This window comes from Balaenoptera acutorostrata, chromosome 11, assembly GCF_949987535.1.
Source record: "Balaenoptera acutorostrata chromosome 11, mBalAcu1.1, whole genome shotgun sequence".
NCBI classification, from domain to species: Eukaryota; Metazoa; Chordata; class Mammalia; order Artiodactyla; family Balaenopteridae; genus Balaenoptera; species Balaenoptera acutorostrata.
The window spans coordinates 73,582,092-73,605,704 of NC_080074.1; the positions used below are offsets into that span (position 1 = coordinate 73,582,092).

A 23,613-nucleotide genomic window follows, 5' to 3' on the forward strand; every position below is an offset into this window, starting at 1 on the left:
CATGTAAAAAGATGTTTGTTTTCAAATTGTTTTTAGTGAGGATATTTTAAGAGAATGGCAATGAAGGAGTGAAATGTAATAAAGGCAGCTAGAGGAATAAACTAAACCGACATAGAACAACATGGACAGATTAGAACAAATAATATTAATTGAAAGAACTGAGAAGCAGAATAAAATATGCAGTGAAGTATAATTTATGTAAATAAAACCAAATATAACAATACTACTTATTTTTCATACAACATGTGTAAATAAAACAAAAAAGATGAACTGAAGTGATAGTGAAGGCATGGCAGGATATGGAACTGGAGTTAAATGGAAAAAACATAATACAATATATAAATAAATACATAAATAAATAAATGATAAGTATGAGAGACATTGTGCTCAGACAGTACTTAGTATGTGCCACAAATTGCAGAATATTATTGATCATATCAACCTGATCCTGTGCTCCTGAGGTGTGGACATTTAGAAATAAAGTGTTACAGAAATAATACTCAGAGAAGGAGGTACTGGCTATTCCCTGAAAGTACAAGTGTAGGTGAATTTCTTCCTCTTTGGTGATGACCTGTTCCCCACCCAGATGTTTTCACAAACTCAGACTTGTAAACACAACATTGTCAAAAGCTTATTATTCTCTTGTAATATTAGAATATTCAAATATTGCAATATTAGAATATATGTAATTATTATTATTATTATTATCAATCAAGCAATATGAAAATTATTTATAGAAACATGTACTGAAAACACTGAAAACTTAAAAATTTGTTTTTCATTCAATAATCCATTCAATATATATATATGTACTGAGTTCTTATTACATACAAGGTCTTATGCTGCTCTATGAAGATGAAAAGAAACACACTTCAGCCTGGTGGAACACTTTGAGCTGTAATCTTTATGGCAGATGTAAATGTAGAGAGGCTATTTCCCTTGGCAGCCATGCTCATCTCAGCTCACCACTGCGATTCCAGCCACCTAAGCTGGTGTCTTCCTTCCTCAGTGAACTAAACAAATAAAATTCAGCATCCTAACCTAAACATAACTCTCATCTTCTTTAACTCAAATTTGGTCCAGAAGCTGTAAGTATTCATAAGGGTTGTTAAATACCATATTTTATCATTTCTAGTACACCCAGTGATTTTTACATGTTAATATCTCTGAAAATGGAATGCATCTTACAATTTATGGCATCTCTTAATTGCCGTCAGCCAGAAGACAATAATGACTTAGTTGTCACTGCCTGCGCATATGTGACTTTGGTCAAAGCTGTTTATATTGGCATTACTTCAGTTGAGTTAGGAGTATTTGTGGGATAACACATGTTGAGTTTAATTGCTTTTTAAATGTCTTATGATTCATCATTAAAACCAAAAAATTTTTTATGTACAGAAATTTACAGAAATAGAGCATGTGGACATATAAGGATAACATTTTTTATTCCTGTTGGCCAGATTAGACAATTTCATTTGCTTAAAATTCTTGTCAGCAAGAGTCTTTATTTTATTCTATGTATAACATACTACCCCCAAAACAGTGGCCTGAAACATCAAATATTTGTTATCTCATGCAGTTTCTGAGGGTCATGAACCTGGGAGCATTTTGGTTGGGTAGCTCTTGCTCCGTGTCTTTCAAAGACTGCAATTAAGCTTTTAGCCAAGGCTGCAGTCATGTGAAAGCTTGACTGGGACTGGGGTGTGCTTGCAAGATGGCTCACTCACATGGCTGTTGGTAGGGGTCTCAGTTTCTCACTATGTGGTCATCTTCATAGGGCTGCCTGAATGCTTCCTCAACATGGCAGTTAGCATTTCCCAGAACAATTGATCTGAGAGAGAGAGACAGACAGACAGACAGACAGACAGACAGACCAAAATGGAAACCATGGAAACCACATGGGCTTTTCATGACCTAGTTTCCAAAGTCCTGCACTGTCACTTCTGCTTTATTCTATTCACTAGAAATGAGTCCTTAAATCCAGCACAACCTCAAGAGGAGAATTCGTTTCTACCTCCTGAAGGGAGAACTATCAAAGAATTTATGGGCATATTTTTTAAATGACCCTAATAACTGTCTATTAATGCCTGATAAGATTGAGAAAGTACTGGCAGAATGAGCATCAGAAGCTTGGAATAAATACTGGAGCATTCTTTTAAGAAATGATGCATATACCAGTACCACCAAAGAATAGTATTTTGTGGCAAAACTCAAATATCAATTACTCAGAGTTTAAGTTTGATTTAGAAGAGTCATATTCTGAATGTGGAAGTATTTAGGACTATATTACACAATTTATTTTGTACATAGTTTCCTTCTTGTCTATGCATAATAATCACAAGTCATAAAAATTTTTGTGTAAATAACTATTTCCATAAATATAAAATAAAATTCTACATGATAAACAAACGTTGTGTTATAATTTAATTAGGAGTATTTTTTCTTTCTTAATGGTAAAATTAATGACCTTTTAGATCCAATGGGATTTGGTAAATGTCTGTGGTAGACTGCATCGTTTGGCTCCAATTCGTCAGTATTCCCTATATCCACACCCTTTGCTTGTAACTATAAGGTACCCACCCACATACGTGAATGACCTGCCCTGCTCCTAGGCTCTGGGTTTTATAATATGACTTGATTTGGTTAATAGGATATTAGCAGTCATGAGGCAAGAGAAGGCTTGAAAATGTACATGCACGTTTCCATTTGCTTCCTTGCACCTCTGCCATTGTCATGACAACATGTCAGAATTAGCCTGCTGGAAGATGAGAGAAAAGTGGAGCAGATCCAAGTTGCCCTAAAGGCCCCAACTAAAGGCAGCCTCTAACATTTGACAGTCAGCCTGCTCTCAAGCGAGTGAGAAAGCCCAGTTCACATTAGCAAAGCCACATTTCTGATCTGCTGACCCTGATGTGTGAGCAATTAATGTTTATTGTTACATGTCACTGAGGTTTTGGGGTTGTGTTTCTGCAGCATTATTGTGGCGATAAATAACTAATATAGTTCACTTAAAATGGTGTATGTGTTTTCACCACTTTAATATGGTATGCCCCTTCCCATTGTTTAATTGGCATGATGATCTATGTGGATAAGATTTTCCACTGAAGTTCTAAAGTCCCTTGAAAACTTGTGCTATGTCTGGATATACACATCATTCTTTCTTAGAAATAATGAAAAAAGTGTAGACAGGACTGCTTGACAGTGGTTTCTCCTCACACCTCATCATTGAAAATGCTATACATTTAAATGTAGTAAAAGGAAGATTTCAGAGCCAACAGACCCTTTTCCTTATTCTTTTAAATTCTGCTATTGCATTCGGTTCAACTAAATCAGCTCTACCTGACCAAGGATAGGTGACTTTGAGTTGACTGAATGCTAAGCTCTGTTGTAGATATAAACAGACAGCTATGCAATCACCTGAGTTAAGATTTTTAGAAGCCCTAAATGCTAATTTGCATATATCTGGTGAAAAGTCATGGTGGGAGAGGAAATTTAAGATTTTGGGGGAATATATTAATACTATATGCTAAGCATTTTAACTCTATCATCTTTTTAACTCATAGAATTTTAGGAAGAATAAGTGGAGTGGAGAATGTTTTTGCCTGTCCAATACCCTCCTTCTGTTAATAGCACCTGATATTTCTTTTAGGGGAATCATCCCTTTCCACTCCATGTGGCCCTGGTGGAATTTCTATTACAGTGCTCTTGTCACCTTCCAATTATTCAGAAGGACAGGCAGGAGGCCAGTGATGGCCCCTTGATGGCCAACCTCCTGGGGATAATATGAGTCTTTAATGAGATTTGGTATCTGTATTAGGTCAGAAAAAGAGTCCCTATTTCTTTGGGGCCACCAGCCAGCAGAATGTAGGCTTGGAACGGTCAGCACCTGTGATTCCTGTCACAAGGAGATAGCCTGCCTAAAAATGAAATGTGTGCACAGACACAACTAGAATCAGTGGATGGAGAGACAGTCTGCTGAGAACATTATTTAAGCCTTTAAATACTGCCCTTATATCTCGCAGATGCCATTATTTGAGCCAATAAATTCCTTGTTTTTCTTAAGTTTATTTGAGTTGAGTATCTGTCATTTGTAACTGAAACGATTCTGAATGATTGAAAAGTGTTATCCTCACTTTATGGGAAAGGAAACTATCTTCCAAATGTCACATTACTTGCCCAAGGTCTCACAAGGTATCTCACAAGGTAATAACAGAGTTAGAACATGATCACAGGTTTGTCCAATGCCCATGATCTTCACATAACTGCATTTTAAAAGTTTTTAAAATGTACATATAGTAAAACTCACCCTTTTGTTGTACAGTTGTATGACTTTTGACCAATAGATTTGTGTCACTGCCACCAGTTTTGGCACCCCCAAGACTTCCCTCATGCTGTCCCTTTGTAGTCAAACCCCCCTCCTACTCTTAATGCTTGATAACCACTGACATGTTCTCTGTCCCTAGAGTTTTGCCTTTTCCAGAATGTCATATAAATGGAATCACACAGCCTTTTGAATCTGGCTTCTTTTCATTTAGCATAATGCATTTGAAATTCATCCATACTGTTGTATGTTATCAACATAAATGTTTTATGAAAGCACGCTTAGAGCAGCTTTTCAATCATATCCTCATTAGTGTGAGTGGGGCATATACAGGTTTTAAAAAGATGAAAAGAATGTATACTGGGTTGAATAATATTCTACCAAGATTTATATCCAGCTGGAATCTATGATATGAATCAAGATTTATATCCAGCTGGAATCTATTTGGAAATAAGGTCTTTGCAGATGTAATCAAGTTAAGATGATGTCAGACTGGATTAGGGTGGGCCCTAATCCGATGACTGGTGCTCTTATGAGAAGAGAGAAATTTAGACACAAAGATACAAAGGGAGAATGTCACATGACAATAGAAGCAGAGATTGGAGACATGCAGCTGCAAACCAAGAAACACCAAGAATTGCCTGCAACCACAAGAAGCTACAAGAGAGGCACAGAACAGACAGACTCTCCCTCAGAGAACCAACCTTGCTGACACCTTGATTTCTGACTTCCAGCTTCCAGAACTGTAAGAGATAGATTTCTGTTATTGGAAGCACTCAGTTTGTGGTCATTTGTGTGGCAGCCCTAGGAAACTAATACAAGAAGGTATGAAGGTATAGGGGATTGCTTTTAGGGCAGCTTCCATCAAGCAAAAGAGCCTGACTGAGGAGATAGGATAGATGAAGACCAAGTTCTTTCACTTTACAGTTTTGCCTTAGGATGAGCCTGACTGAATTCTAAAGCCAAACTGTAATAGCATCATGGGTACTGGTATATTTCCCCAAGCATCAAATCTATTACTGGTAACTGAAAAGTGAAACCTGTTTTTAAAATATGATAAACAATGTAGAAACCTAATTTTGGCCTCCCCATCAACTAATTTTAAAGTCAACTCATTCAAAACCGCCATGTTTCCCATTGTGAAGAAAAAAAAAAATGTTCAAGTTGGGGAGGGGGCACCTTTCATCAATCTTTTTATTAAGCATCTCCAGAAGATTAGAGACTCAGGAAATTAGGTATTAAAATTTAATTAACTTTCCAAGTTACTTGAAGAAAAAAGAAAGAAACAAGTAAAATCCACATTCCTCTAGAGAAAAAAATCTTCTGAAGTGCATTTCAGTCTGCTGCTTGGATTTTAGACACAAACAAATTAGGGGATATTTTTAATAGACAAAAAGTATATAGCCTTTGGATACTTAAGATGTAGAAGCAAAAGAGAGCAAATGAACAAGTTAGCATTTTAGACAAACCAAGAGAATGGATTTTTTTCTTAAGAGATATTTAAATTATGTATCCATGATGTTAATATTGTTGATTCAGTTTAAAACATCAGTTAATCTACCTTGTAATAATGATGAAAATCTGTGATTCTCAAACCTGGCTCCTTTTCAGACACTCCGGAACAACCTAGAAAGATCCCTATGCTTCACTGCCCAGATTCTGATTTGGTAAGTCTGAACTAACACCTAAGGAATCTATTTTATTTTTTTCAAATTCTCCAGGTCATCCTGATGGACGACCAGGTTTGAGAACAGCTAACAGGGAAAATGCTCTCACAGAAAGAAGCTTTGATCTCCCAAAGCCTGGAGAATTAGAGATGGGGTCAATCCAAGGTCAAATACCAAAAGCTAAATATTAGAATGGAAGTAATATAATCCTTAAGGTCAAGAAACAGAGGCAGGGTCTAAAAGGGAAACCAGGATGCAGGGTGGAAGCAAGCTTCATGAAACAGGAAAGGAGGTCAGAATGCCAATGAGAAATCACAATCAGAACACAGGGGAGGATTGTAAGTCAGAAACACAGGAAGCTCTGGCATTCAGAATTTGGGGCTCAGTCTGGCTCAGGACTCAGAGAAAGCTTTACCTGAACCAGATTCCTGTCTGTAGAGTTATGCTTTTATGTAAATTCTTCTATTAAGAGTATCAGTTCATTCAGGGTTTATCTAGTCTCTTATTTTTTCAGCATCTAGCAGCTTGCTTTAGTGTCCAGCTTTAGATTGAGTGAAATGCACTGACCTCTCCATAAACTGAAGTTATCTCCCAGGCGATAGTATTTCACTGTAATAATGCCTGTGTGTGTGTATGCGTGTAGCTCTATGTTTGTGTGTATATTTTTTGTAGAATGCTTCGAACATTGAACTGCTGTTTAACATGTAGTATTTTTTCCCCATGCTATTAAACTTTTAATGAAAACCCTCTAAAAATGAATTTTCAACTTCAAGTAAATTGAAAGGACAATTGTTGTTTCTTGGGTAACAGTAAGACATTTATTTCTTTATAATTTGTTTTCATTCATAAAAAGGACAAAGCACAGTCCTATACTACTCCATTGAAAAAATGATAAAAAATAACTAAAAAAATCAATTCAATATTTATCAGTATCAAATAAAACTACTATCACCTTTCCTTGAAATACAAAGAAACAACAGATGTATCTATATCTATATAAAGTTTAATTAAGAATCTTGCGTCTTAAAGCAGATGATACATTAGTTAGTTTGACAACAGTTTAAAACTGATGGTCCCAGTCAAATTTGTACACTTGTATGAGGAAATGAAAAGCTGGAGTTATCAGTGTATGAGAGATTTTAATCTACCTTATCTCTGCCACAAATTTAAAATTAAACAAACAACCTCCAAAGTCTGTTTTCTTCTTACCTTTCAGAACCATTTCATGCAAAACCAGTTTTGCTCTTTATTACCATACATTAGAAAATAAAAGGCAAGCATGCATTTGGCAAAAGATTTAGTTGTTGACTATATAAAAATGCCCAACATGGGTCACATTGCAAAAGGAAAACCCCAAAGTGTAACAATGAAAACACAAACATTTGTACAGAAGGCTCACAGAGTATTCGTTTCCCTAAAGTATGAAGAGATTTTGTTTTTCTTTCAAATAATTAAATATTTTATGAAATCTGGTAACGATCTCAAGACTGTTGACATACTTCCACTGGAGAATCATCCCTTTCACTTACTTTTAAAAAGTTTCATTTTATAACAAAGAGTTAAATGTAAACTAATGAAATATTTATTGGTATTTTCATAATGAAAACCCTAAACATTTATACATAGATATATAGTACAAAAATTATACAAATTAAAGAAAGGGGGGTAAAATAGTAATAGATCTATTTTGCTTCCTGTAAATATTTTTTTTTATGAACCTATAAGGTATCCTTTCTAAAAAGATAAACTCTATCTCTAATTAGCTAGCAAGGTTGTGCTAATAAAATAGGATTATACCTCTTGAAGCATCAGACATTGCACTATTTCATAAGCCAGCTAATCCTTTATTACTCGATTTCTTTCACATCCACACTCAAACACATTTCCGTGCACACCATGGAGAATGAAGAAATGTGCATCTTCCTTTTCACAACTTATAAAAACCTAAAGCACCAACACTTGGGAGACCACTGGACAGACACGTTATTTGTCTCCTCCCGGCCTTCCAGTTTTGCATACTCTTCAAAGTACCATTAGCAACATCTTGATTTGGTATTCATAGCCAGTTTTCGGTATTGCATTGAAGCAGGAAATGAGTTTAAAACTAAATTAAAAAAAATAGGGAATACTGTAGTTTTTCCAAGCTACAGGTGATTTCTTGATTCCATACCTTTAATAAAGAGAGGCTTTACTTAGAATGAAGGACAAAAACAAAGTCACTAGAATATTATTTAATTCTGATATTCACTTAACTGTCATTTATTCCTAGCTATGTAAAGACCGTCACATCTCAATTAAAAAATGGAAGCACTCTACTTCTCAAAATTCATCATTTCACATATGAATAAATACAGCAACATGATGATACTCTAACACAAGAGCTGTGATTTTTTGAGGTTTGAAATTGATGATAAGAAAAGCATAAAATAATGTCAGAGTAGAATACCAAAGTAAAAAAAATCTTCATGTAGTATATTAATTTTACTATTAAAAAACTAACTTAAGAGTATTACTGATTCTGAAAACCAAATATTTAGAAAATTACTTACTTCCAAAATAAGAATACTGAAAATAAGTTCTAGAATTTGGTTTTCAATATTCAAAATCATCCAACTCATTCAGTAGAATGATTTGGTATTGGAAATTATGTTAAATGCTTTAGTTATACTTTTTTTTTTAAAGAAAACTCAAAATGCCATGAATGATAGGGGCCATTCAAAAATATGCAGGACCCAAAACAGAGAGGATAGTACAAGAGACTGTATTACTCTTACATTTACCACATACAGTCAACGTTTCAACCTCTATTATATTTCACAACTTGTTATTAAATTTAAAGCACCTGTGTATGGTGATTTTACTTTCACTCTACAGCCTATGGTATTGAACTGAACACTGTAAATTGTCCCATTGGATTAAATCATGCAACTGTCACAGAATTAGGTTAAGTGGTGTTTATAAGGCATATTGGAACGAGTTAAAAATCATTTTATACCCATTTAAAAGTTTATTCTTTTGGATGAAGGGGTTCCTGAATGCCTCAGTCATAACATATGTTGCAAATCAGTTGGATAGTTTGTTAAAGTATAATTTATTTGGCTTAGGATGGAGTTGCAGGAATTGGAAGGAATTGTAGTCATCACAGAGATGCAGGGTGTCCTCTGAACTGGGCTGGGAGCAGCAGTTGTCACGCCACATTCAGAATTCCAAGTAGACAAGGATGCCAAGGGCAGGCAGCAGGAAGCCAAGAAGACATGGTGATAGGATGGACGCACCTATAATGTAAACCAAAAAAGTGCATATTATTTCATTGATAACAGTCACTGTTGCTCATTTACCCTGCTATGGGTATTATGTAACCCTGAAACCAAAGTGGTTCCTTTAAAAAAATACTAGCTTCACTTAGTCTTAAGTGACATAAGAAAAACAAAAATGTTTGATCAAGGATTTTGCATGTGAGACTGTGTGGACTGTTTATACCAAAAGCTCATATAAATCATTTACGATAATAAGATCGCAAATGTTTCCGTTTTTCCTGTGATCCAGCAGTCCCGAACTCCTACCAGAAGGCACTAGGTCAGGAAACATGTATAAATAAGTGAAAAATCGTAAGTAAGCTGTGAAAAAATAAGATAAAGAGATGCAGCAAAAATGTTAATAACGTTACATGGGGCAATGACATCATAGGTATACTGGAAGATCCTACATGATTTCATATCCTAATGGTTTTAAAATATTTAGGGGCTTATACGCAATGATTTTAGAAATGTATTTTTGATAATAATAAATAATCTATTCAAATTTTTATCCAAAGAACAATTGCCCTGAGGAATGTTATGTAAATGAAGAATAAAAATGATGTAATATTCTACAGACTTAAATTATGTCTTGAATGACGCCTAGAAGGGCTCTTCCTGTGGTCAGGTAAGTTTATGGGTCCAAGTCCGGCTTCACTGGAATTCTTCAGAAAGGGCTGAAAAGTGGGACCAAGAAGGTGCATTCTTCCTTTCAACTCTCCACAATTATTAGGTGCTCTCTTCAACAAGCAAAAGCAAAACAACAAGCAAAAATACAGCTTGTAAATATAATAGACTTGTGTCCAAGTTTATTCTCTAAATTTGAAACTTTAAATCATTGTTATCTACTATATCAATAGTTGCCTAAATAGACCTTTCTTTGGAATATTCCTCTTACGTTTAGGAAGATTCAAGGCCATTTCTCTCGAATTTGGTCCTTGAAGGCACAGTCATACTCCCTGTAAGGTGGAAGATGATTGTATCTACCTGCATTCCGCTATTGCCCTGTTAGCAGCATTCAGTGCTGCATGGAAAGTATAAAAGAGAAAACATTATCAGACACTGATAAAGGGGTTCTTAGAAATGAGCAAGACAGTGAAGGTAAAAGTGAGGGCAGAACCGCAAGCACAATATAAACATCCCTCGAGTAGCTGCTTATAGCCTCTTTATGATAATGCATAACGGCATTATCGGTAGCAATGATGACACAAATAATGACCATGATAGCTGTTATTCACTGTTCTACAGCCACAAGACAGACACCACACTGGCCATTTATATGTATTATGACATTTATACAATAGCTTATGATGGCAGATCTTATTTTCCTGACTTTATAGATTATGTAACTCAGATTCAGGTAAAATGACTTGTTCAAGGCCAGTGGCCAGTAGAAGGCAGAGCCAGGATTAGATCTCAGATTGGCCTGGCTCCAAAGTCCATGCTCTTTCTACCTCTCTGGCACTTTCTACAGATAGTTTTGGAAAGGTACCAGTTCTGGAAAAGCATTAGGAGGACACTACATCTTGCACTTAAAGTGTCAAGGCAAGGGCACAGGGGGAAAATAAATGACATATGGGAAAGCAGAGCACCTAAGCTGTTTCAAAGTGTTTTTATTCTTGCAGTATTTTTCCTTCTATTTTTCTACACAGATATTTTAAAACTATGCCACAGCCCACGTATTATTTTATTCAATAAGATGACCAATAATAAACCTTAATCACACAGAAAAACATTAGCTTTCAATGTTTGACCTAATTTAAAAGATCTTTCCTGAAGACCTTTGTCTGAGAATGACTACAGGGTCTCTGCAATGCTCTGTCTTTGACCACGAATTACATCAGTGATGGGTACACATTCATGAATTTGCCTGAATATGTGGGTTGGCTAAATACAAACCGTGGCCACGGAAAGAAGGTTAGTCAATTGTGGATGCCATTTTGAAGTTTTGGTGTTAGTATGAAAACCAAACACAATTTCATAATTTGTGGCTTCAACATCAGGATATTTGATTTATTTAAAATAAAATCTTCATGTTTATGTGTGTTATATTTAATTTCTCTAATGGCTCAAGCTTATGTAATTGTGGTCTTCATCTTCAATTCTCTTCCACATTGTAAACACAAATTAGAGACCTGACTGAATTACTATTTAAAGTCATTTTAAATGTGGGATCCCTATATTCTTGAGGGGTTTAAAACATATATTTGTTTTCCATCTAACAAAATGTATATCAAGCATAATTTCAGTACTTAACATGGTATGTAGTAAATGTATATTTTGCTTTTCACATAGCTACTGAATATCAAACATGAAAAAATCATCAGTCTGGTTAATTACTTTTGCCTATAAGAACAAATGTAAGGCCAATTTAGAATACTATGTCTCTTCCATTGGATTTCTTGATTTTTTTTAACCTAAACTGCCCAGATTTATTTTTCCCTCAGGAAGGATTCCTGCTAGAGAGAGTTATATATTGAGAAGAGAAATTTAATTAAAAATTAAGCAGTGCTTAACAATCTCTTCAGGTTTTATGCTAAATAGACAGCCCCTCTAGTCAGTTTTTAATACAAATCTCTTTTCTGATGCTTAAGTTTAGACACCATGGTCCAATCCAAATTGCTAATGTTTACTATTAATACTTGGAATTTTCTCCTTGTGGTGTCATGTTTATAATCACACCTGTTAATATCTCTAGATTGTGAACAACTTCAGGACAGGGAATATATCCAAATCATATTTTCAGGTGTGTTGTCTAATACCAATCCCAGCATATAGTGAGTTCTTGAACCATAAAGTTATAATATGAATAATTCTTCCAGTTAAAAGCCCTGAACCTTTTCTGATTGCAGAGCACAAAGTGGGAGAGAAAGTGAAGGGGTAGGACATGGGGATTTAAAGAAGACAAAGTCAACCACTGCGACCTGCATCTCTTATCAGAGAGATGATATTAAAAATCTGCAGTATCAGAAAGGCCTTATTTTACTGCTCAGTCCAGGGGTTCTCCAACTTGTCTTGATAGGATGTTACTTTGGATTCCTTCAAAGCCTTATAACCCTGGGCTGAGGGAAGAAAGCGTTTTGATAAGATGATTGATCCCCATGCCTAGGGGTATGCTTCATATATACTAGGTGTGTTAGGTACACATCACTGGGTGTTTGCTGTTGAAATTTGTCAAATTCAATAAAACTCCTGCTGGGATAGCAGCAAGTTTAGAGAAATATAAGAGTAAAAGTCTGTTTGGGATTGAGAGTAAAAATCAGCTCAGAGGGAAAAAGAACAAAGTCACCTGCCTTTATTCAGGTTAGTAGTATGACAGACACAGATAATGCCAGCTTGAACTTAAATGGAGACACTGCCAAGGTCATGCAGCAGCTGGAAAATGCACAAGTGACCCCTTCATTGAGTGGCTAGTGCTGTGTTACCAATGATACTCCATACCTGCTTTACTCTTCCCATCTTTTACTAGGAACACCCAATTGCTTAACTACTCTCCCCTTGAGACGGCTCCCAACCCTAGTTCATTCCTGATACTCCTGTCCTCATCTTAGAAACAGCAACTGATCCAGAGCTGATTGCTTCTTCCCTCAGACCTTCCTCTGGATTCTTCAGTAAGAACTCAAACCTTACATAAGATGTTTCTCCTTCCCACTTGAGTGGTGTTCCATGACTGCTCTGGGGTACGTTTCCTTGTTACATCCAGTCAATTACAGGTAGTCCAACTATCTATCAGACTACAGCTTTGTAACTGGTCCTTGGTTGTTTAGATTTTGAGAACAAACAGGCAAATATGAGGGTCTGTAAGCAGGTCACTGTCCTAGCAGGAGATGTAAGAGAATACTGGGAATAGTGTAATGGGGCTCGAGCCAGGCAAAGAAAGCAAGAGTCCAAATACTGCCTCTGCCTTTTATTGGCTAGGTCATCTTGAGCATGTTCTTTAATATTTTTATGCCCTAGTTCCTTCAAGTATAAAACAGGGGTAATATATCTCATGGCTTTATTGTGAGTATGGAGAAGATGTGTATCAATGGTTCTTATATATATTTTAGCAGCATAACCTTTCTTCAGAAACAATCACATGTGGAAGCCCATTTACTGAACAAGCAGGGAGAGGGGATGCTTTATTTAAAGATGGGCCTGGGGCAGGAGACCACAGATTTGTTGCCTCCTTTATGTTCATGCTTGTACCTGTACTCCCCCAAGCCCATCACTCCAGGCAATGTGTAGGGCTCTGCTTATCACAGTTTGAAAACAGCTGCTTTATGTAGAGCACTTCAAAAAGTGCACAGCTGGTAGAAAACTTCTGTAAATGATAGTGATTCATACTACATTTGATGTTGTTCATCTCTTTATACAGTCCTACACTGTATGTTTTGAAAAGTAGTTGGATAAAAACAAAGCAAAACAATAGATAAGGCAGGTGTCCCCTGCAGACAACTTACATTTGAGATATGTATGTCTACTTACTCTTCCCAAGTCACACATTGTGTCCTTTTAGATCACAAACATCCCTGAAATGTCCTTTCACCTATCAACATGGGGCATATTGGACTTTTCTGTAGTAGTCTAGCTCAAGTTGATCTCCTCTGTGACATGGTAGTCTGGGATCTTTGGTTTTAAGTAACTGGAACTCAACTGAAGAAAAAGCTGATTTTGCACTGCTTTGGGACAACTAGAGCTAGTTAACTGAATACCTGTGTCTGCCACGTTTCTGAATTTCATATCTTCTTCCTTTGCAGATTGCCTCACATTCTCAGACTGACTTCTCAAGACAGACAAAGTCAAGTTCACAATCATACATTCTCAAGATCAAAGAGATGATATTTTTTTTACCCCAATTCCAGTGACAAAACTCTCAAGGAAAGATCCTTATTTGCAAAGTCTGAGTCATATACCTACTTTCAGACCAATACTGTGGCTGAATTAGTGCATTTGTGTGATTGAACTAGCTTGGAACAGGTTCCCATCCCTCAACCAATCACTGTGGCCAACGAGGAGGGTCGCTTAAGAAGACGTCAACACTTTCTGATCTCAGGTATTGATTACGAGCTTTGTTTTTGGAGTTAGCCTGACCCATTGGCAATTCTGGGTCTATCATTTACTGGCTGTGTACCCTTTGGAAAATTATTTGTGTCCGTTTACCCATTAGATTGTTGTGAGGTTTTAATGAGAAAATGGCACTTATTTTCTTAAATTTTGTGGAAGAAATGGGTGAAAACAAAGGTTAAAGGAGGAAGAGCTGCTTTTTACTTTCAGATATTGACACATAATTTAATGTATGAATGAATTTTCTGACCAAGAAAATTTTTTAAAAAAATTCGTGTACTCTAATTTTCTTGCAGGACTTAACACTTGAAGGATGTGAAGCCACTGGGGCAAAAACAAGTACTTCAAAATTTGTCTTGACTACTGGGATTTTACAGAATGTCTGAGACAAAACAATTATAGATTCTTTATTGGTTAATTCATTTCTGGAATTTCTATCTTATATGTCTCTTCTCCCTTTCATATTTTCTTTTTCATGATTCCCCCCACCCTTTTCCCGATTCACACCTGATTTTTTACCCTTGCCTAGAAACTGGTATAGAATTTGGAATAAAACTCCTGTAACTCAGTGAGGTTAATGTTAAAATTTTCTTTGGGTCATATATCAGAATTTTTATTTTTATAAATTGTCTAATGCTTATTAAGAATTAAAAGACGTATCTCTTTAAAAAGTTAGTTGGCTCTGCTTCAAATAGGTCTCTTGGGGAAAATTCTGTTACAGTATTCAATTTTAAATCCATTATTATAAGCATAACTACCTGCCTTTGACAAAATGGAGTTATGGATATTTACCCCAATCGGTTTTAAGAGTTTCTGGAAAAGAAAACAAAAGAGAAATCAGAAAATAAAATGGATTTTTTCTTTGAGATACAGCAGACTTTCTATATTTGATGATTTTTTTGGCCTTTGATATCTATTATATTATAGTGTCTATGTGTATCAGCTTGCTTATTCTGTGTTTGAGAATTTTATCTCCTTATGCTTCTTTGAGATAACAAAATACTAAGCTATGTGAAGAAGAAGAAAAAAAAAAGATAATTTAAGACCTATTTGCAGTTCTGTCAATAGCTAGTTGTGTAACTTTAGGCAAAAGAGAATATTTGGACTCAATATATGGCTCTGAGGCTGGTGTGATCTTTGGCCATTTTACTTGTCAAGGTTGTGGATTTTTCCTTCCGTAAAATGATAGGGTTCAATATTATAACTCCTTAGGTTCCTAGCATTGCCATCAGCCTATGATTCTATGCAAACCATAATGTGTTTAAGAATATGAAGCACTGGGCTTCCCTGGTGGCGCAGTGGTTGAGAATCTGCCTGCCAATGCAGGGGACACGGGTTCGAGCCCTGGTCTGGGAAGATCCCACATGCCGCGGAGCAACTAGGCCCGTGAGCCACAATTGCTGAGCCTGCGCGTCTGGAGCCTGTGCTCCGCAACAAGAGAGGCCGCGATAGTGACAGGCCCACGCACCGCGATGAAGAGTGGCCCCCACTTGCCACAACTAGAGAAAGCCCTCGCACAGAAACGAAGACCGAACACAGCCATAAATAAATAAATAAATAAATAAAATTAAAAAAAAAAAAAAAAAGAATATGAAGCACTGAGCCTAAAATTTGCAAAGATATTTGTTATATTTCCCCTTATTTATGATAAAGTTGTTATTTGTTTATATATATACATTAAAAGCTTGATCATATAAGTGATAGTGGTTATGATGTTTTTTTTCAAACTGATGAAACCCACTAATCTTGCTGCTCCTACTTATTTGGCAATTATGAACACATATGTCAAACAAAATAGTTTTTTGGATTTTTTTTTTTGGCAAGGGTGTATGGTTTGCTGACAGCTTATCCTGGCAGTCATATACTTTCCTTACTCTGGTCCTTTCCCTATCAGGAAATGTTAGATTGCAAGGATGCATTTCTTCTTTGAGAAAGGATCAAGCATCTCCAATAGAGTGATGACCAATTATTTGCTGGGAAATATAAAAGTAACTTCTAACAGTCCATTCGCTAACAAACACATTCTAAATAACCTAATTTTGATATAATTTTTGGGCAAGATGAGACTATAATTCTGAGGACTTTTAAAACTGGTTTACCTACTTTTTTAGAAATGCAAGGTAAGATTTTCACAAAAGCTTGAGACTTGGCATTAGAAAGAATTCTACTTGAATACTGTTGCCCTCATTTGAGTGTGTGACCTCCGCAAGGTACTTAATCTCTCAGAGCCTCCATTTCCTTATCTGTAAAATGAGGAGTACAATATTTCCACAGTAGGGTATTTGTGATAATTAAATGAAAAAAAAATTAAAAATACATAGTAAACGCCATCTGATAATTGTGAATTTGAAATATGAAATTTAGTGTGTTCATTTAAAAATTATTATCTAGTGAATATGAGAATACACTAAGCATGGGATGAGACATAAGAGACTCAGAACTCTCTCCTATTCTATAAAATGGTCAACATACATATAATGGATTTCATGGGTTTAATATTTTCCACAACTTATACAAAATCTTTAACAAATAACACTCAAGTTCTTTATTCACAAACAACCAGAGCCAGCTTATTAGATCATCTTCGCATTTGGTATTGGAAATAGCTGTTTGGCAGAATATTCTTACGTGGCTAGCCCTGGTTTTGCGGAATGCATCAAACTAGGACTGGAATCAGTTTTTCTCAACATCAGTAAAATTTAGAGAGCCTGGGGACTTTCAGATGCTCATTCTATTTTGCAATATTCATAAAAACAAATATTAAATTATTCCCTCCACTGCCCCAGCCTTGCCTTTCCCCAATCAGTTTTTGAGGCAAAGCGATAACAAGTAGAGCCAGAGAAAAAGTTGAAAAATGTGTGTGTGCTCCATGCCAAGGCTAATGGTTCCTCTTTAGTGCTAGGCTTGAGGGCCCAGTTGAGCACATCTATGACTAAGACTTCCTAGACATCTTCAGGAGCTACAGACACATACCCTACCAGGTTTACTTAAGAAGAAGTACTGCTCCCTGCGCCTCTCCTACATCCGCCACAGACACACTTGCTTCTTCTATAGTTTTGCCACTTTACATTTTTAGGAGAACAACTGGTGTTTTGCGGTACTGACAATGAAGAGTAGGAGTAAAACTAGTTGGTCATGACAGTCAATTTTCGTTAAACTTATCAGTGTATGTAATCAAAAGAAAGCTAAACAAAGGGAAGCAGGCAGGTATGTCTTCTCACAAAGTCCACTGAATTTTTCTTAGCTGTTCTTTTACATAAATTTGAGTAAAGGATCTTTTGCTGATTTTAATACTCATGCTCAAGGTCATGATGAGCACAACGTTTGCTTGTAGGTGAGACCATGGAACTAAAAAGGCTTAGTCTATCATGCTCCTGGATGTCATGACTATTTATTCATAGAGGGTCTATTTTGTTTAGGCATCCCTAAAATTATAGGAGAGATGACATATTTTTAGCAGACACATATTTGCATGCCTATTTCTAGTACCAATATCTGTGGGACAAATCATTCCCCAGTTCTAGGAAAGGATAGGTATTTTGCCTTTTAAATTTGCCTAGAACAGCAGGCTTTTCAAGAGATGAGAGGATGGGATGACACAGAAAAGCCCCTGTTAAGCTTTGGCATTATGAGCCCCAAAGTGGCAACTATATCCAGTTTCATGTGACTCTTTTGTGGGATGGAACTAGACGCCATCATTCACCCAGCTGGCCTTCCTGGGGGTGGTTTCCAATTCACATGTCAGGTTTTATCAAAGTATAGATGCAGATTAATTTCAATTTAAGTATTACCTCTGCTTTTCTTTTAAATCAAATCCTCATCTGTGAGGAAAACTCCAAAAATTTAAATGTACAGATAGCTATGATATAAGAATAATAAGAAGATTTCTTTAAATCATTTATTCATAAGTTTTCTGGACAGTCTGGTCTACAGCATGTCCTCAACAAATATTTGTTCAATGGATTATTATTATTTTTTAATTTATTAAGTGCCTATTCTGTCCAGGGAACTTTTGCAACATGTTATTTTGTTTAATTCTTATAATACAGTTGAAGTATGTCTCATTATCCTCATTTGCAGATTAAAGGTCTAAGAGTCAGATTTGCCCACCTAGCACAAGGCAAAATTGGCCATTGAACTAAAACCTGGTTCTAAGCCCAATGCTATTTTCTCTACCCCACAGATACTTCATGAATCCTTCTTAATATGGCCAGACAACGCAGTGGTCCAACTTTCCTCAATGTAATGAGTTGAGAGTTGGATTTTATTATCAGTATATAAACACCCCCATGTCACAACAGCCAAGGATCCTAGTCCCCCACTGGTTTCATGTGGTGGTTCAGAGTCACAAATACCTGGGAAGCTTTCCCAGGGCAAACCAGAGCAAAAGTCCCATTTGATTTTTCTTGATTCAGCTTTGCTTTGGGGCTATGACAAATGAATGACTCACCTGTTTGAGGTGGTATTTTGTTATTTAAGATTTTCATCCCTGATATAATCCTGAACTCATTTGTTTGTCAGACCTCGGGGCCTTACTGTACGCCCCCTACTTACTGTAGGATTCAGTGTCATCCATCTATCAGCAAGGATTAATTGGTGCTTCTCTGTTTTTCCACATGCACATGAAGTTCTTATAAGAAACAGTCTGAATTCATTGAATCTTCACAACTATTAAGAGTATCAAAATCAACTGAATCTTCTTTTTGTACTTTCACAGAAGAAACAATTTCTCAGCTATTTTCACAGTAGTCTGAAACATGTAAGGAGGTACTGGCTGAAATCAACACTAATTACTCCAAAGGATTTCTAAGAGTTTGTGCTTATTCAGTAGAAGATATAAAATAATTTCAATCGCTTTGGATGGCATCTACATGGAATTTTTGTTCTTTTTATATATTTTTCAGAGTTTCCAGAAGGCTCATTCTTAGTCATGTTTTCATGGTGTTAAACCCTGAAATTTTAAGTTCTTTCCAAATTCTTTTTAGGTTAAAAAAAGTGGAAAAACAGAAGGTTGACTTTCATTATGTCTGTAAGGAGTTTATTTTAAAAAATCAACAGAGTAGTTACTCCTTGCTAACCAACAGGAATTCTGGGGAATGCTTTAAGAAACCATTTTGTTTATACTGAACAAGTCAAATTCTCTCACTGTGAGTGGAAATTGAAATTCTTTTGTCAACATCTATACTTCTAACCAGTAATATCAGTCTTCTCCCAGTCATTTCATCATAAAATTTTGGGAGTCATTATTGACTATCTCTCCATAAGACTTGTGCCTTGTGTCTCTATGACTCGTGAGAGTGTGTTTTATACAGAGGGACTTTTGGATGTTGATTGATGATGATATACTAATATGCTTAAAATAACATAATTAATTTTCAAGATATTGAAAGAAATATAAAATCTAGAAAGAAGTTTGAGACCAATGATTTGCTTTGACATTTATTTCACCTCTACTGTCCTACCTCTTGTTTCCCTTCCCTGGCTTTTCCATATTAGGTTCTTCAGAGTTTGTCAGGGCACCACTTCTCTTGCCCTCTACACCATCTGTTCCATCCTTATTATTATAGCATTTTCCCATCCTTCTAAATTACTTAGCTCAGTTAATGATTGCCATGAAATCAGAATGTTAAACATAGAGTCATTTTCAAAGTGCTTTTTCCCCTCACTTGCAATACACTGTCTTGGTCACCAGGTACAATTGATTCCGTCTCCAACATCGCTCTAGAATCTCTCTGCTCCACTTTCTCTCCTGTCTCTGCCATAGTGATCCAGGACCTTGTCACCTCTTACTTAAACACAAGAAAAAGTAAAAATATGAAAAAAACCAAAACCCACAAATCCAATCTGCCCCCTTTTCACAGTCTGTATATAACCTATACTCCAATTATACTACCTCCCTCTTCTTTTTGAATCCTGCATTAGAGACTCACTGAATGTGATGCCATTTTTACGTATTCTCAGAGTCAACACTTGTTTCCTCAAACTCATATGCCCTATTACCCCTGTTTATGCCTGGAAAATGCTCATTGATCTTAAAAGAGTCATCAAAGTATCATTCTTTTAGGTAACTGTGCATGAATTTAATGACTTCCTCCTCAGTGCTTGCTTGTACAACACTTAAGACATTGTGCTGCCAATTATTTTTTCACCTGTCTTATTTATCTGTGACTTTATGGTTCCTTAAGAACAGGGACCATGTTCTTATTCATCTTCCAACTTCCAGGGACCAAGTCCTACCTAAGACACGTGGTGCTCAGTACATTTTTGTTGAATGAGTTGAACTAATGGTCCTGCTTCGGACCCCCCTCTGCTGTCATTCTAACCATGATCTCTCTTTCTCTAGGCATGTGTGAGAAGGACCATTCCTGAGAAAATGTGGTGCAATGAATTGTTTTCCCTATCAAATCTCCGCTTCTTTGTAGACTCAAAATCAAGCAATCATCCCATTTAACCAACATCCAGTAGAGTGCTCAAGATGTAAATATGAACAAACAAGGCCCTTCACTGATAGTCCATATTCTGAAGATGACTGTTAGCCAGAGGTTATTTTATAATTTGGATCAAAAAAGACATAGAATTCACTGAGAGAAATTAGTTGCACACTAAAACTTTGCTATTTTTTCCTCTTGTGAGAGTTCTGCTAATAAACTTGTGAGCTTTTAAGTGTTATTTAACATCTTTCTTGCTTTCTGTAGTGTTTTGGCCAATTTTAAGTTGCAACTATGTTTAGAATATAATCTTGGACCAGGGAAACAAGACTGTTCCTTTAAAGGGACATATTTAGATAATATTTTAATTTGAATACATAATTTGTGCTTTAAGAATTTTAACTTTAAATCAGATGAATTTTCCACTTGTACAGATAGAGTCTAAATAATTAAAAGAAAGTAATCTGAGTTTATTTAACTTTTTCAATGACCATTTGAATGGTGCCTCATTAGATAATGGTAGAGGCTGTGACAGGTCCTGTCTACCCAGTTAACAAAATGTGGTTTGCGTTTGGCTGCTGGAAATCTCAGTTCTTCCTGTCCGGCATTTATTACTTATTCTGAAATAATGAATTACTTATAGAAAGACCTTGGTCTTTCTGGGTGTTTTCATTTATCCTCCATTGTGCCATGTCATTTCCCAGTATCAGGTTTTTGTTAAAAATTGCCACACAAAATTAATCTTCTCTGGACATAGTATAGAGATTAAGAGTACATGTATTAGAGCTATAAATCATTTGAATCCTGGCATCTCACTTTAACAGCAATGTGATTCTGGGCAAGTTACTTAAACTCTGATGCTCAGTTACTTCATCAGTCAAATGAGGATAGTTTTACCTAATTGTGTCTTATAACAATAAAAGGTACAGAAAGTACATTGCTATTATATAAAAATACTTCAGAGTTGGAAGCTCTTCATATTGAAATTACTGGGAAGTTGTTTTTCTGATCTCTTCCATTTGTCAAGGAATAGATTGCCACTTATCTGTGGTAGTTGCAGGCCACATTCCAAAGAATTCTTTACTTGACTCAGGAAGGAAAAGGTACTGGGCCAAGCCCAAACTGAAGAGCATTTGCAAGGTAACAACTAAGATCTAGAAAACCATTCAAGACTAGCCATGAGGCATCACACTCTACTGACTACAATTTTTTTTTTTTTTAAATGGTTGAATATTGGAAATTTCACATAGTTTGACCTAGTAGATACCTCATTTCTGTTAGTTTTGTAAGTGGGAGGGGTTACTGACAGTTGGCTTCTATTTAAATCATTTTTTTTTTTTTTAAATTACACTATACTAGGTGTGCTTTATTTATTTATTAATGGCTGTGTTGGATCTTCGTTTCTGTGTGAGGGCTTTCTCTAGTTGTGGCAAGCGGGGGCCACTCTTCATCGCGGTGCGCGGGCCTCTCACTATCGCGGCCTCTCTTGTTGCGGAGCACAGGCTCCAGACGCGCAGGCTCAGTAATTGTGGCTCACGGGCCCATTTGCTCCGTGGCATGTGGGATCTTCCCAGACCAGGGCTCGAACCCGTGTCTCCTGCATTAGCAGGCAGATTCTCAACCACTGTGCCACCAGGGAAGCCCAACTGACTACAATTTAACCACTCTGGATTTCCAAGGTTGTACAAACTTGAAAACCAACCTTAGGTACTGAAGTGAGGCCTCTGCTTCTTTTAAAGTAAGAGCAGACCCTAGGCTATAATGCCCCAACTAGAAGCTGAGAAGACAGAGAAGGAAGTCACTGATGAGAAAGGTATACAGACATGATCTACCTTGTAGTTAGAGTTACTGGATGTCTTAGCTAAGTAGGTAGTAACCATCTGGATGTGACTGAAATTTAATTCTGATCAACTCTGCTTCTATTTTTTTTTTCTTTTTAAGATAGCTTCTCTAAGTTTTCATAGAATAGAAAGAGCTTAACTGCCTAATATTTGTTCATGAATTCAATTTACACATAATGAGAGCCTACTACTATTCTGCCCAGTGCTAGGGCAGAAACAGCCTTTCTTCCCCCTGGAGATCACAGCTGAATCACAAGTCAACCACACTGCAGTGTTTTTTGTACTCAGAATGCCCAAGACACCATGGACACAAAACTGAAATGAGGGGCAGCTGCAGGTGGTGGCACAAATGGAGTTTTCTGGAGGAAAAGGGACCTGAGCTAAGAAAGAAGAGATGGGACAAAATATATGTATGTGCTTCACAAATGCCCTTCTATTGTGATAATAAAATATTTACCAAGAAATGCATACTAAAAACAGAGAATTTAATGAAAAGTAATCCTTGATATTCAAAAGGAAATAAACTCTTATTCTAAGCCACTGCTTTATAATAATCTAATTTAACTTAGTTATAGTTAATCCCCTCAGATATATTAATTTCCATTTCATTAATCCATAGAACACTCCAAAATTATAAAAACATGAAAATCCTTTAAAATTTAAGAAGATATTTCATCATGATCTTCTTGAACATAAATTTAATAGAAGATGAATATATATTTTGTTAGACTGTATTTCAAATATAGTTGCTCAATGTCAGAGAAGTTATTAACCTGGGAAAATAGCCACAACAGAAACATCTGCTACTTGGAAAAATGCATAATCTTTCATTTAAAACTGGCAATGTTGCATTCCATCTACTTTTTAAAAGCCTGAGGATAAGCCACAGGGGATATACTCTTCACTGACCATATAGCATATCGGTATAGAAAATATATTAAACATTAGAGACGTGGCATTTTAAAATTAACACAAATAAATAGGAAATTATCAAATTTGCACAAATGCATCCTA

At 36.2% G+C, this 23,613-nt stretch overlaps 1 protein-coding gene across 4 annotated transcripts in view; it reads right to left on the reverse strand.

Annotated features, from left to right (window-relative positions):
- Positions 1-6,791: 6,791 nt before the first annotated feature.
- Positions 6,792-23,613, reverse strand: part of CNTN1 (contactin 1) — a 370,073-nt gene continuing 353,251 nt past the window's right edge. For all 4 annotated transcript variants that reach the window (XM_007168319.3, XM_007168318.3, XM_007168316.3 and 1 more), the window contains one exon: positions 6,792-9,263. In XM_007168319.3, the coding sequence (XP_007168381.2) occupies positions 9,187-9,263 (77 nt within the window). In that variant the 3' untranslated portion in view covers positions 6,792-9,186. The remainder of the gene's footprint in view (positions 9,264-23,613) is intronic.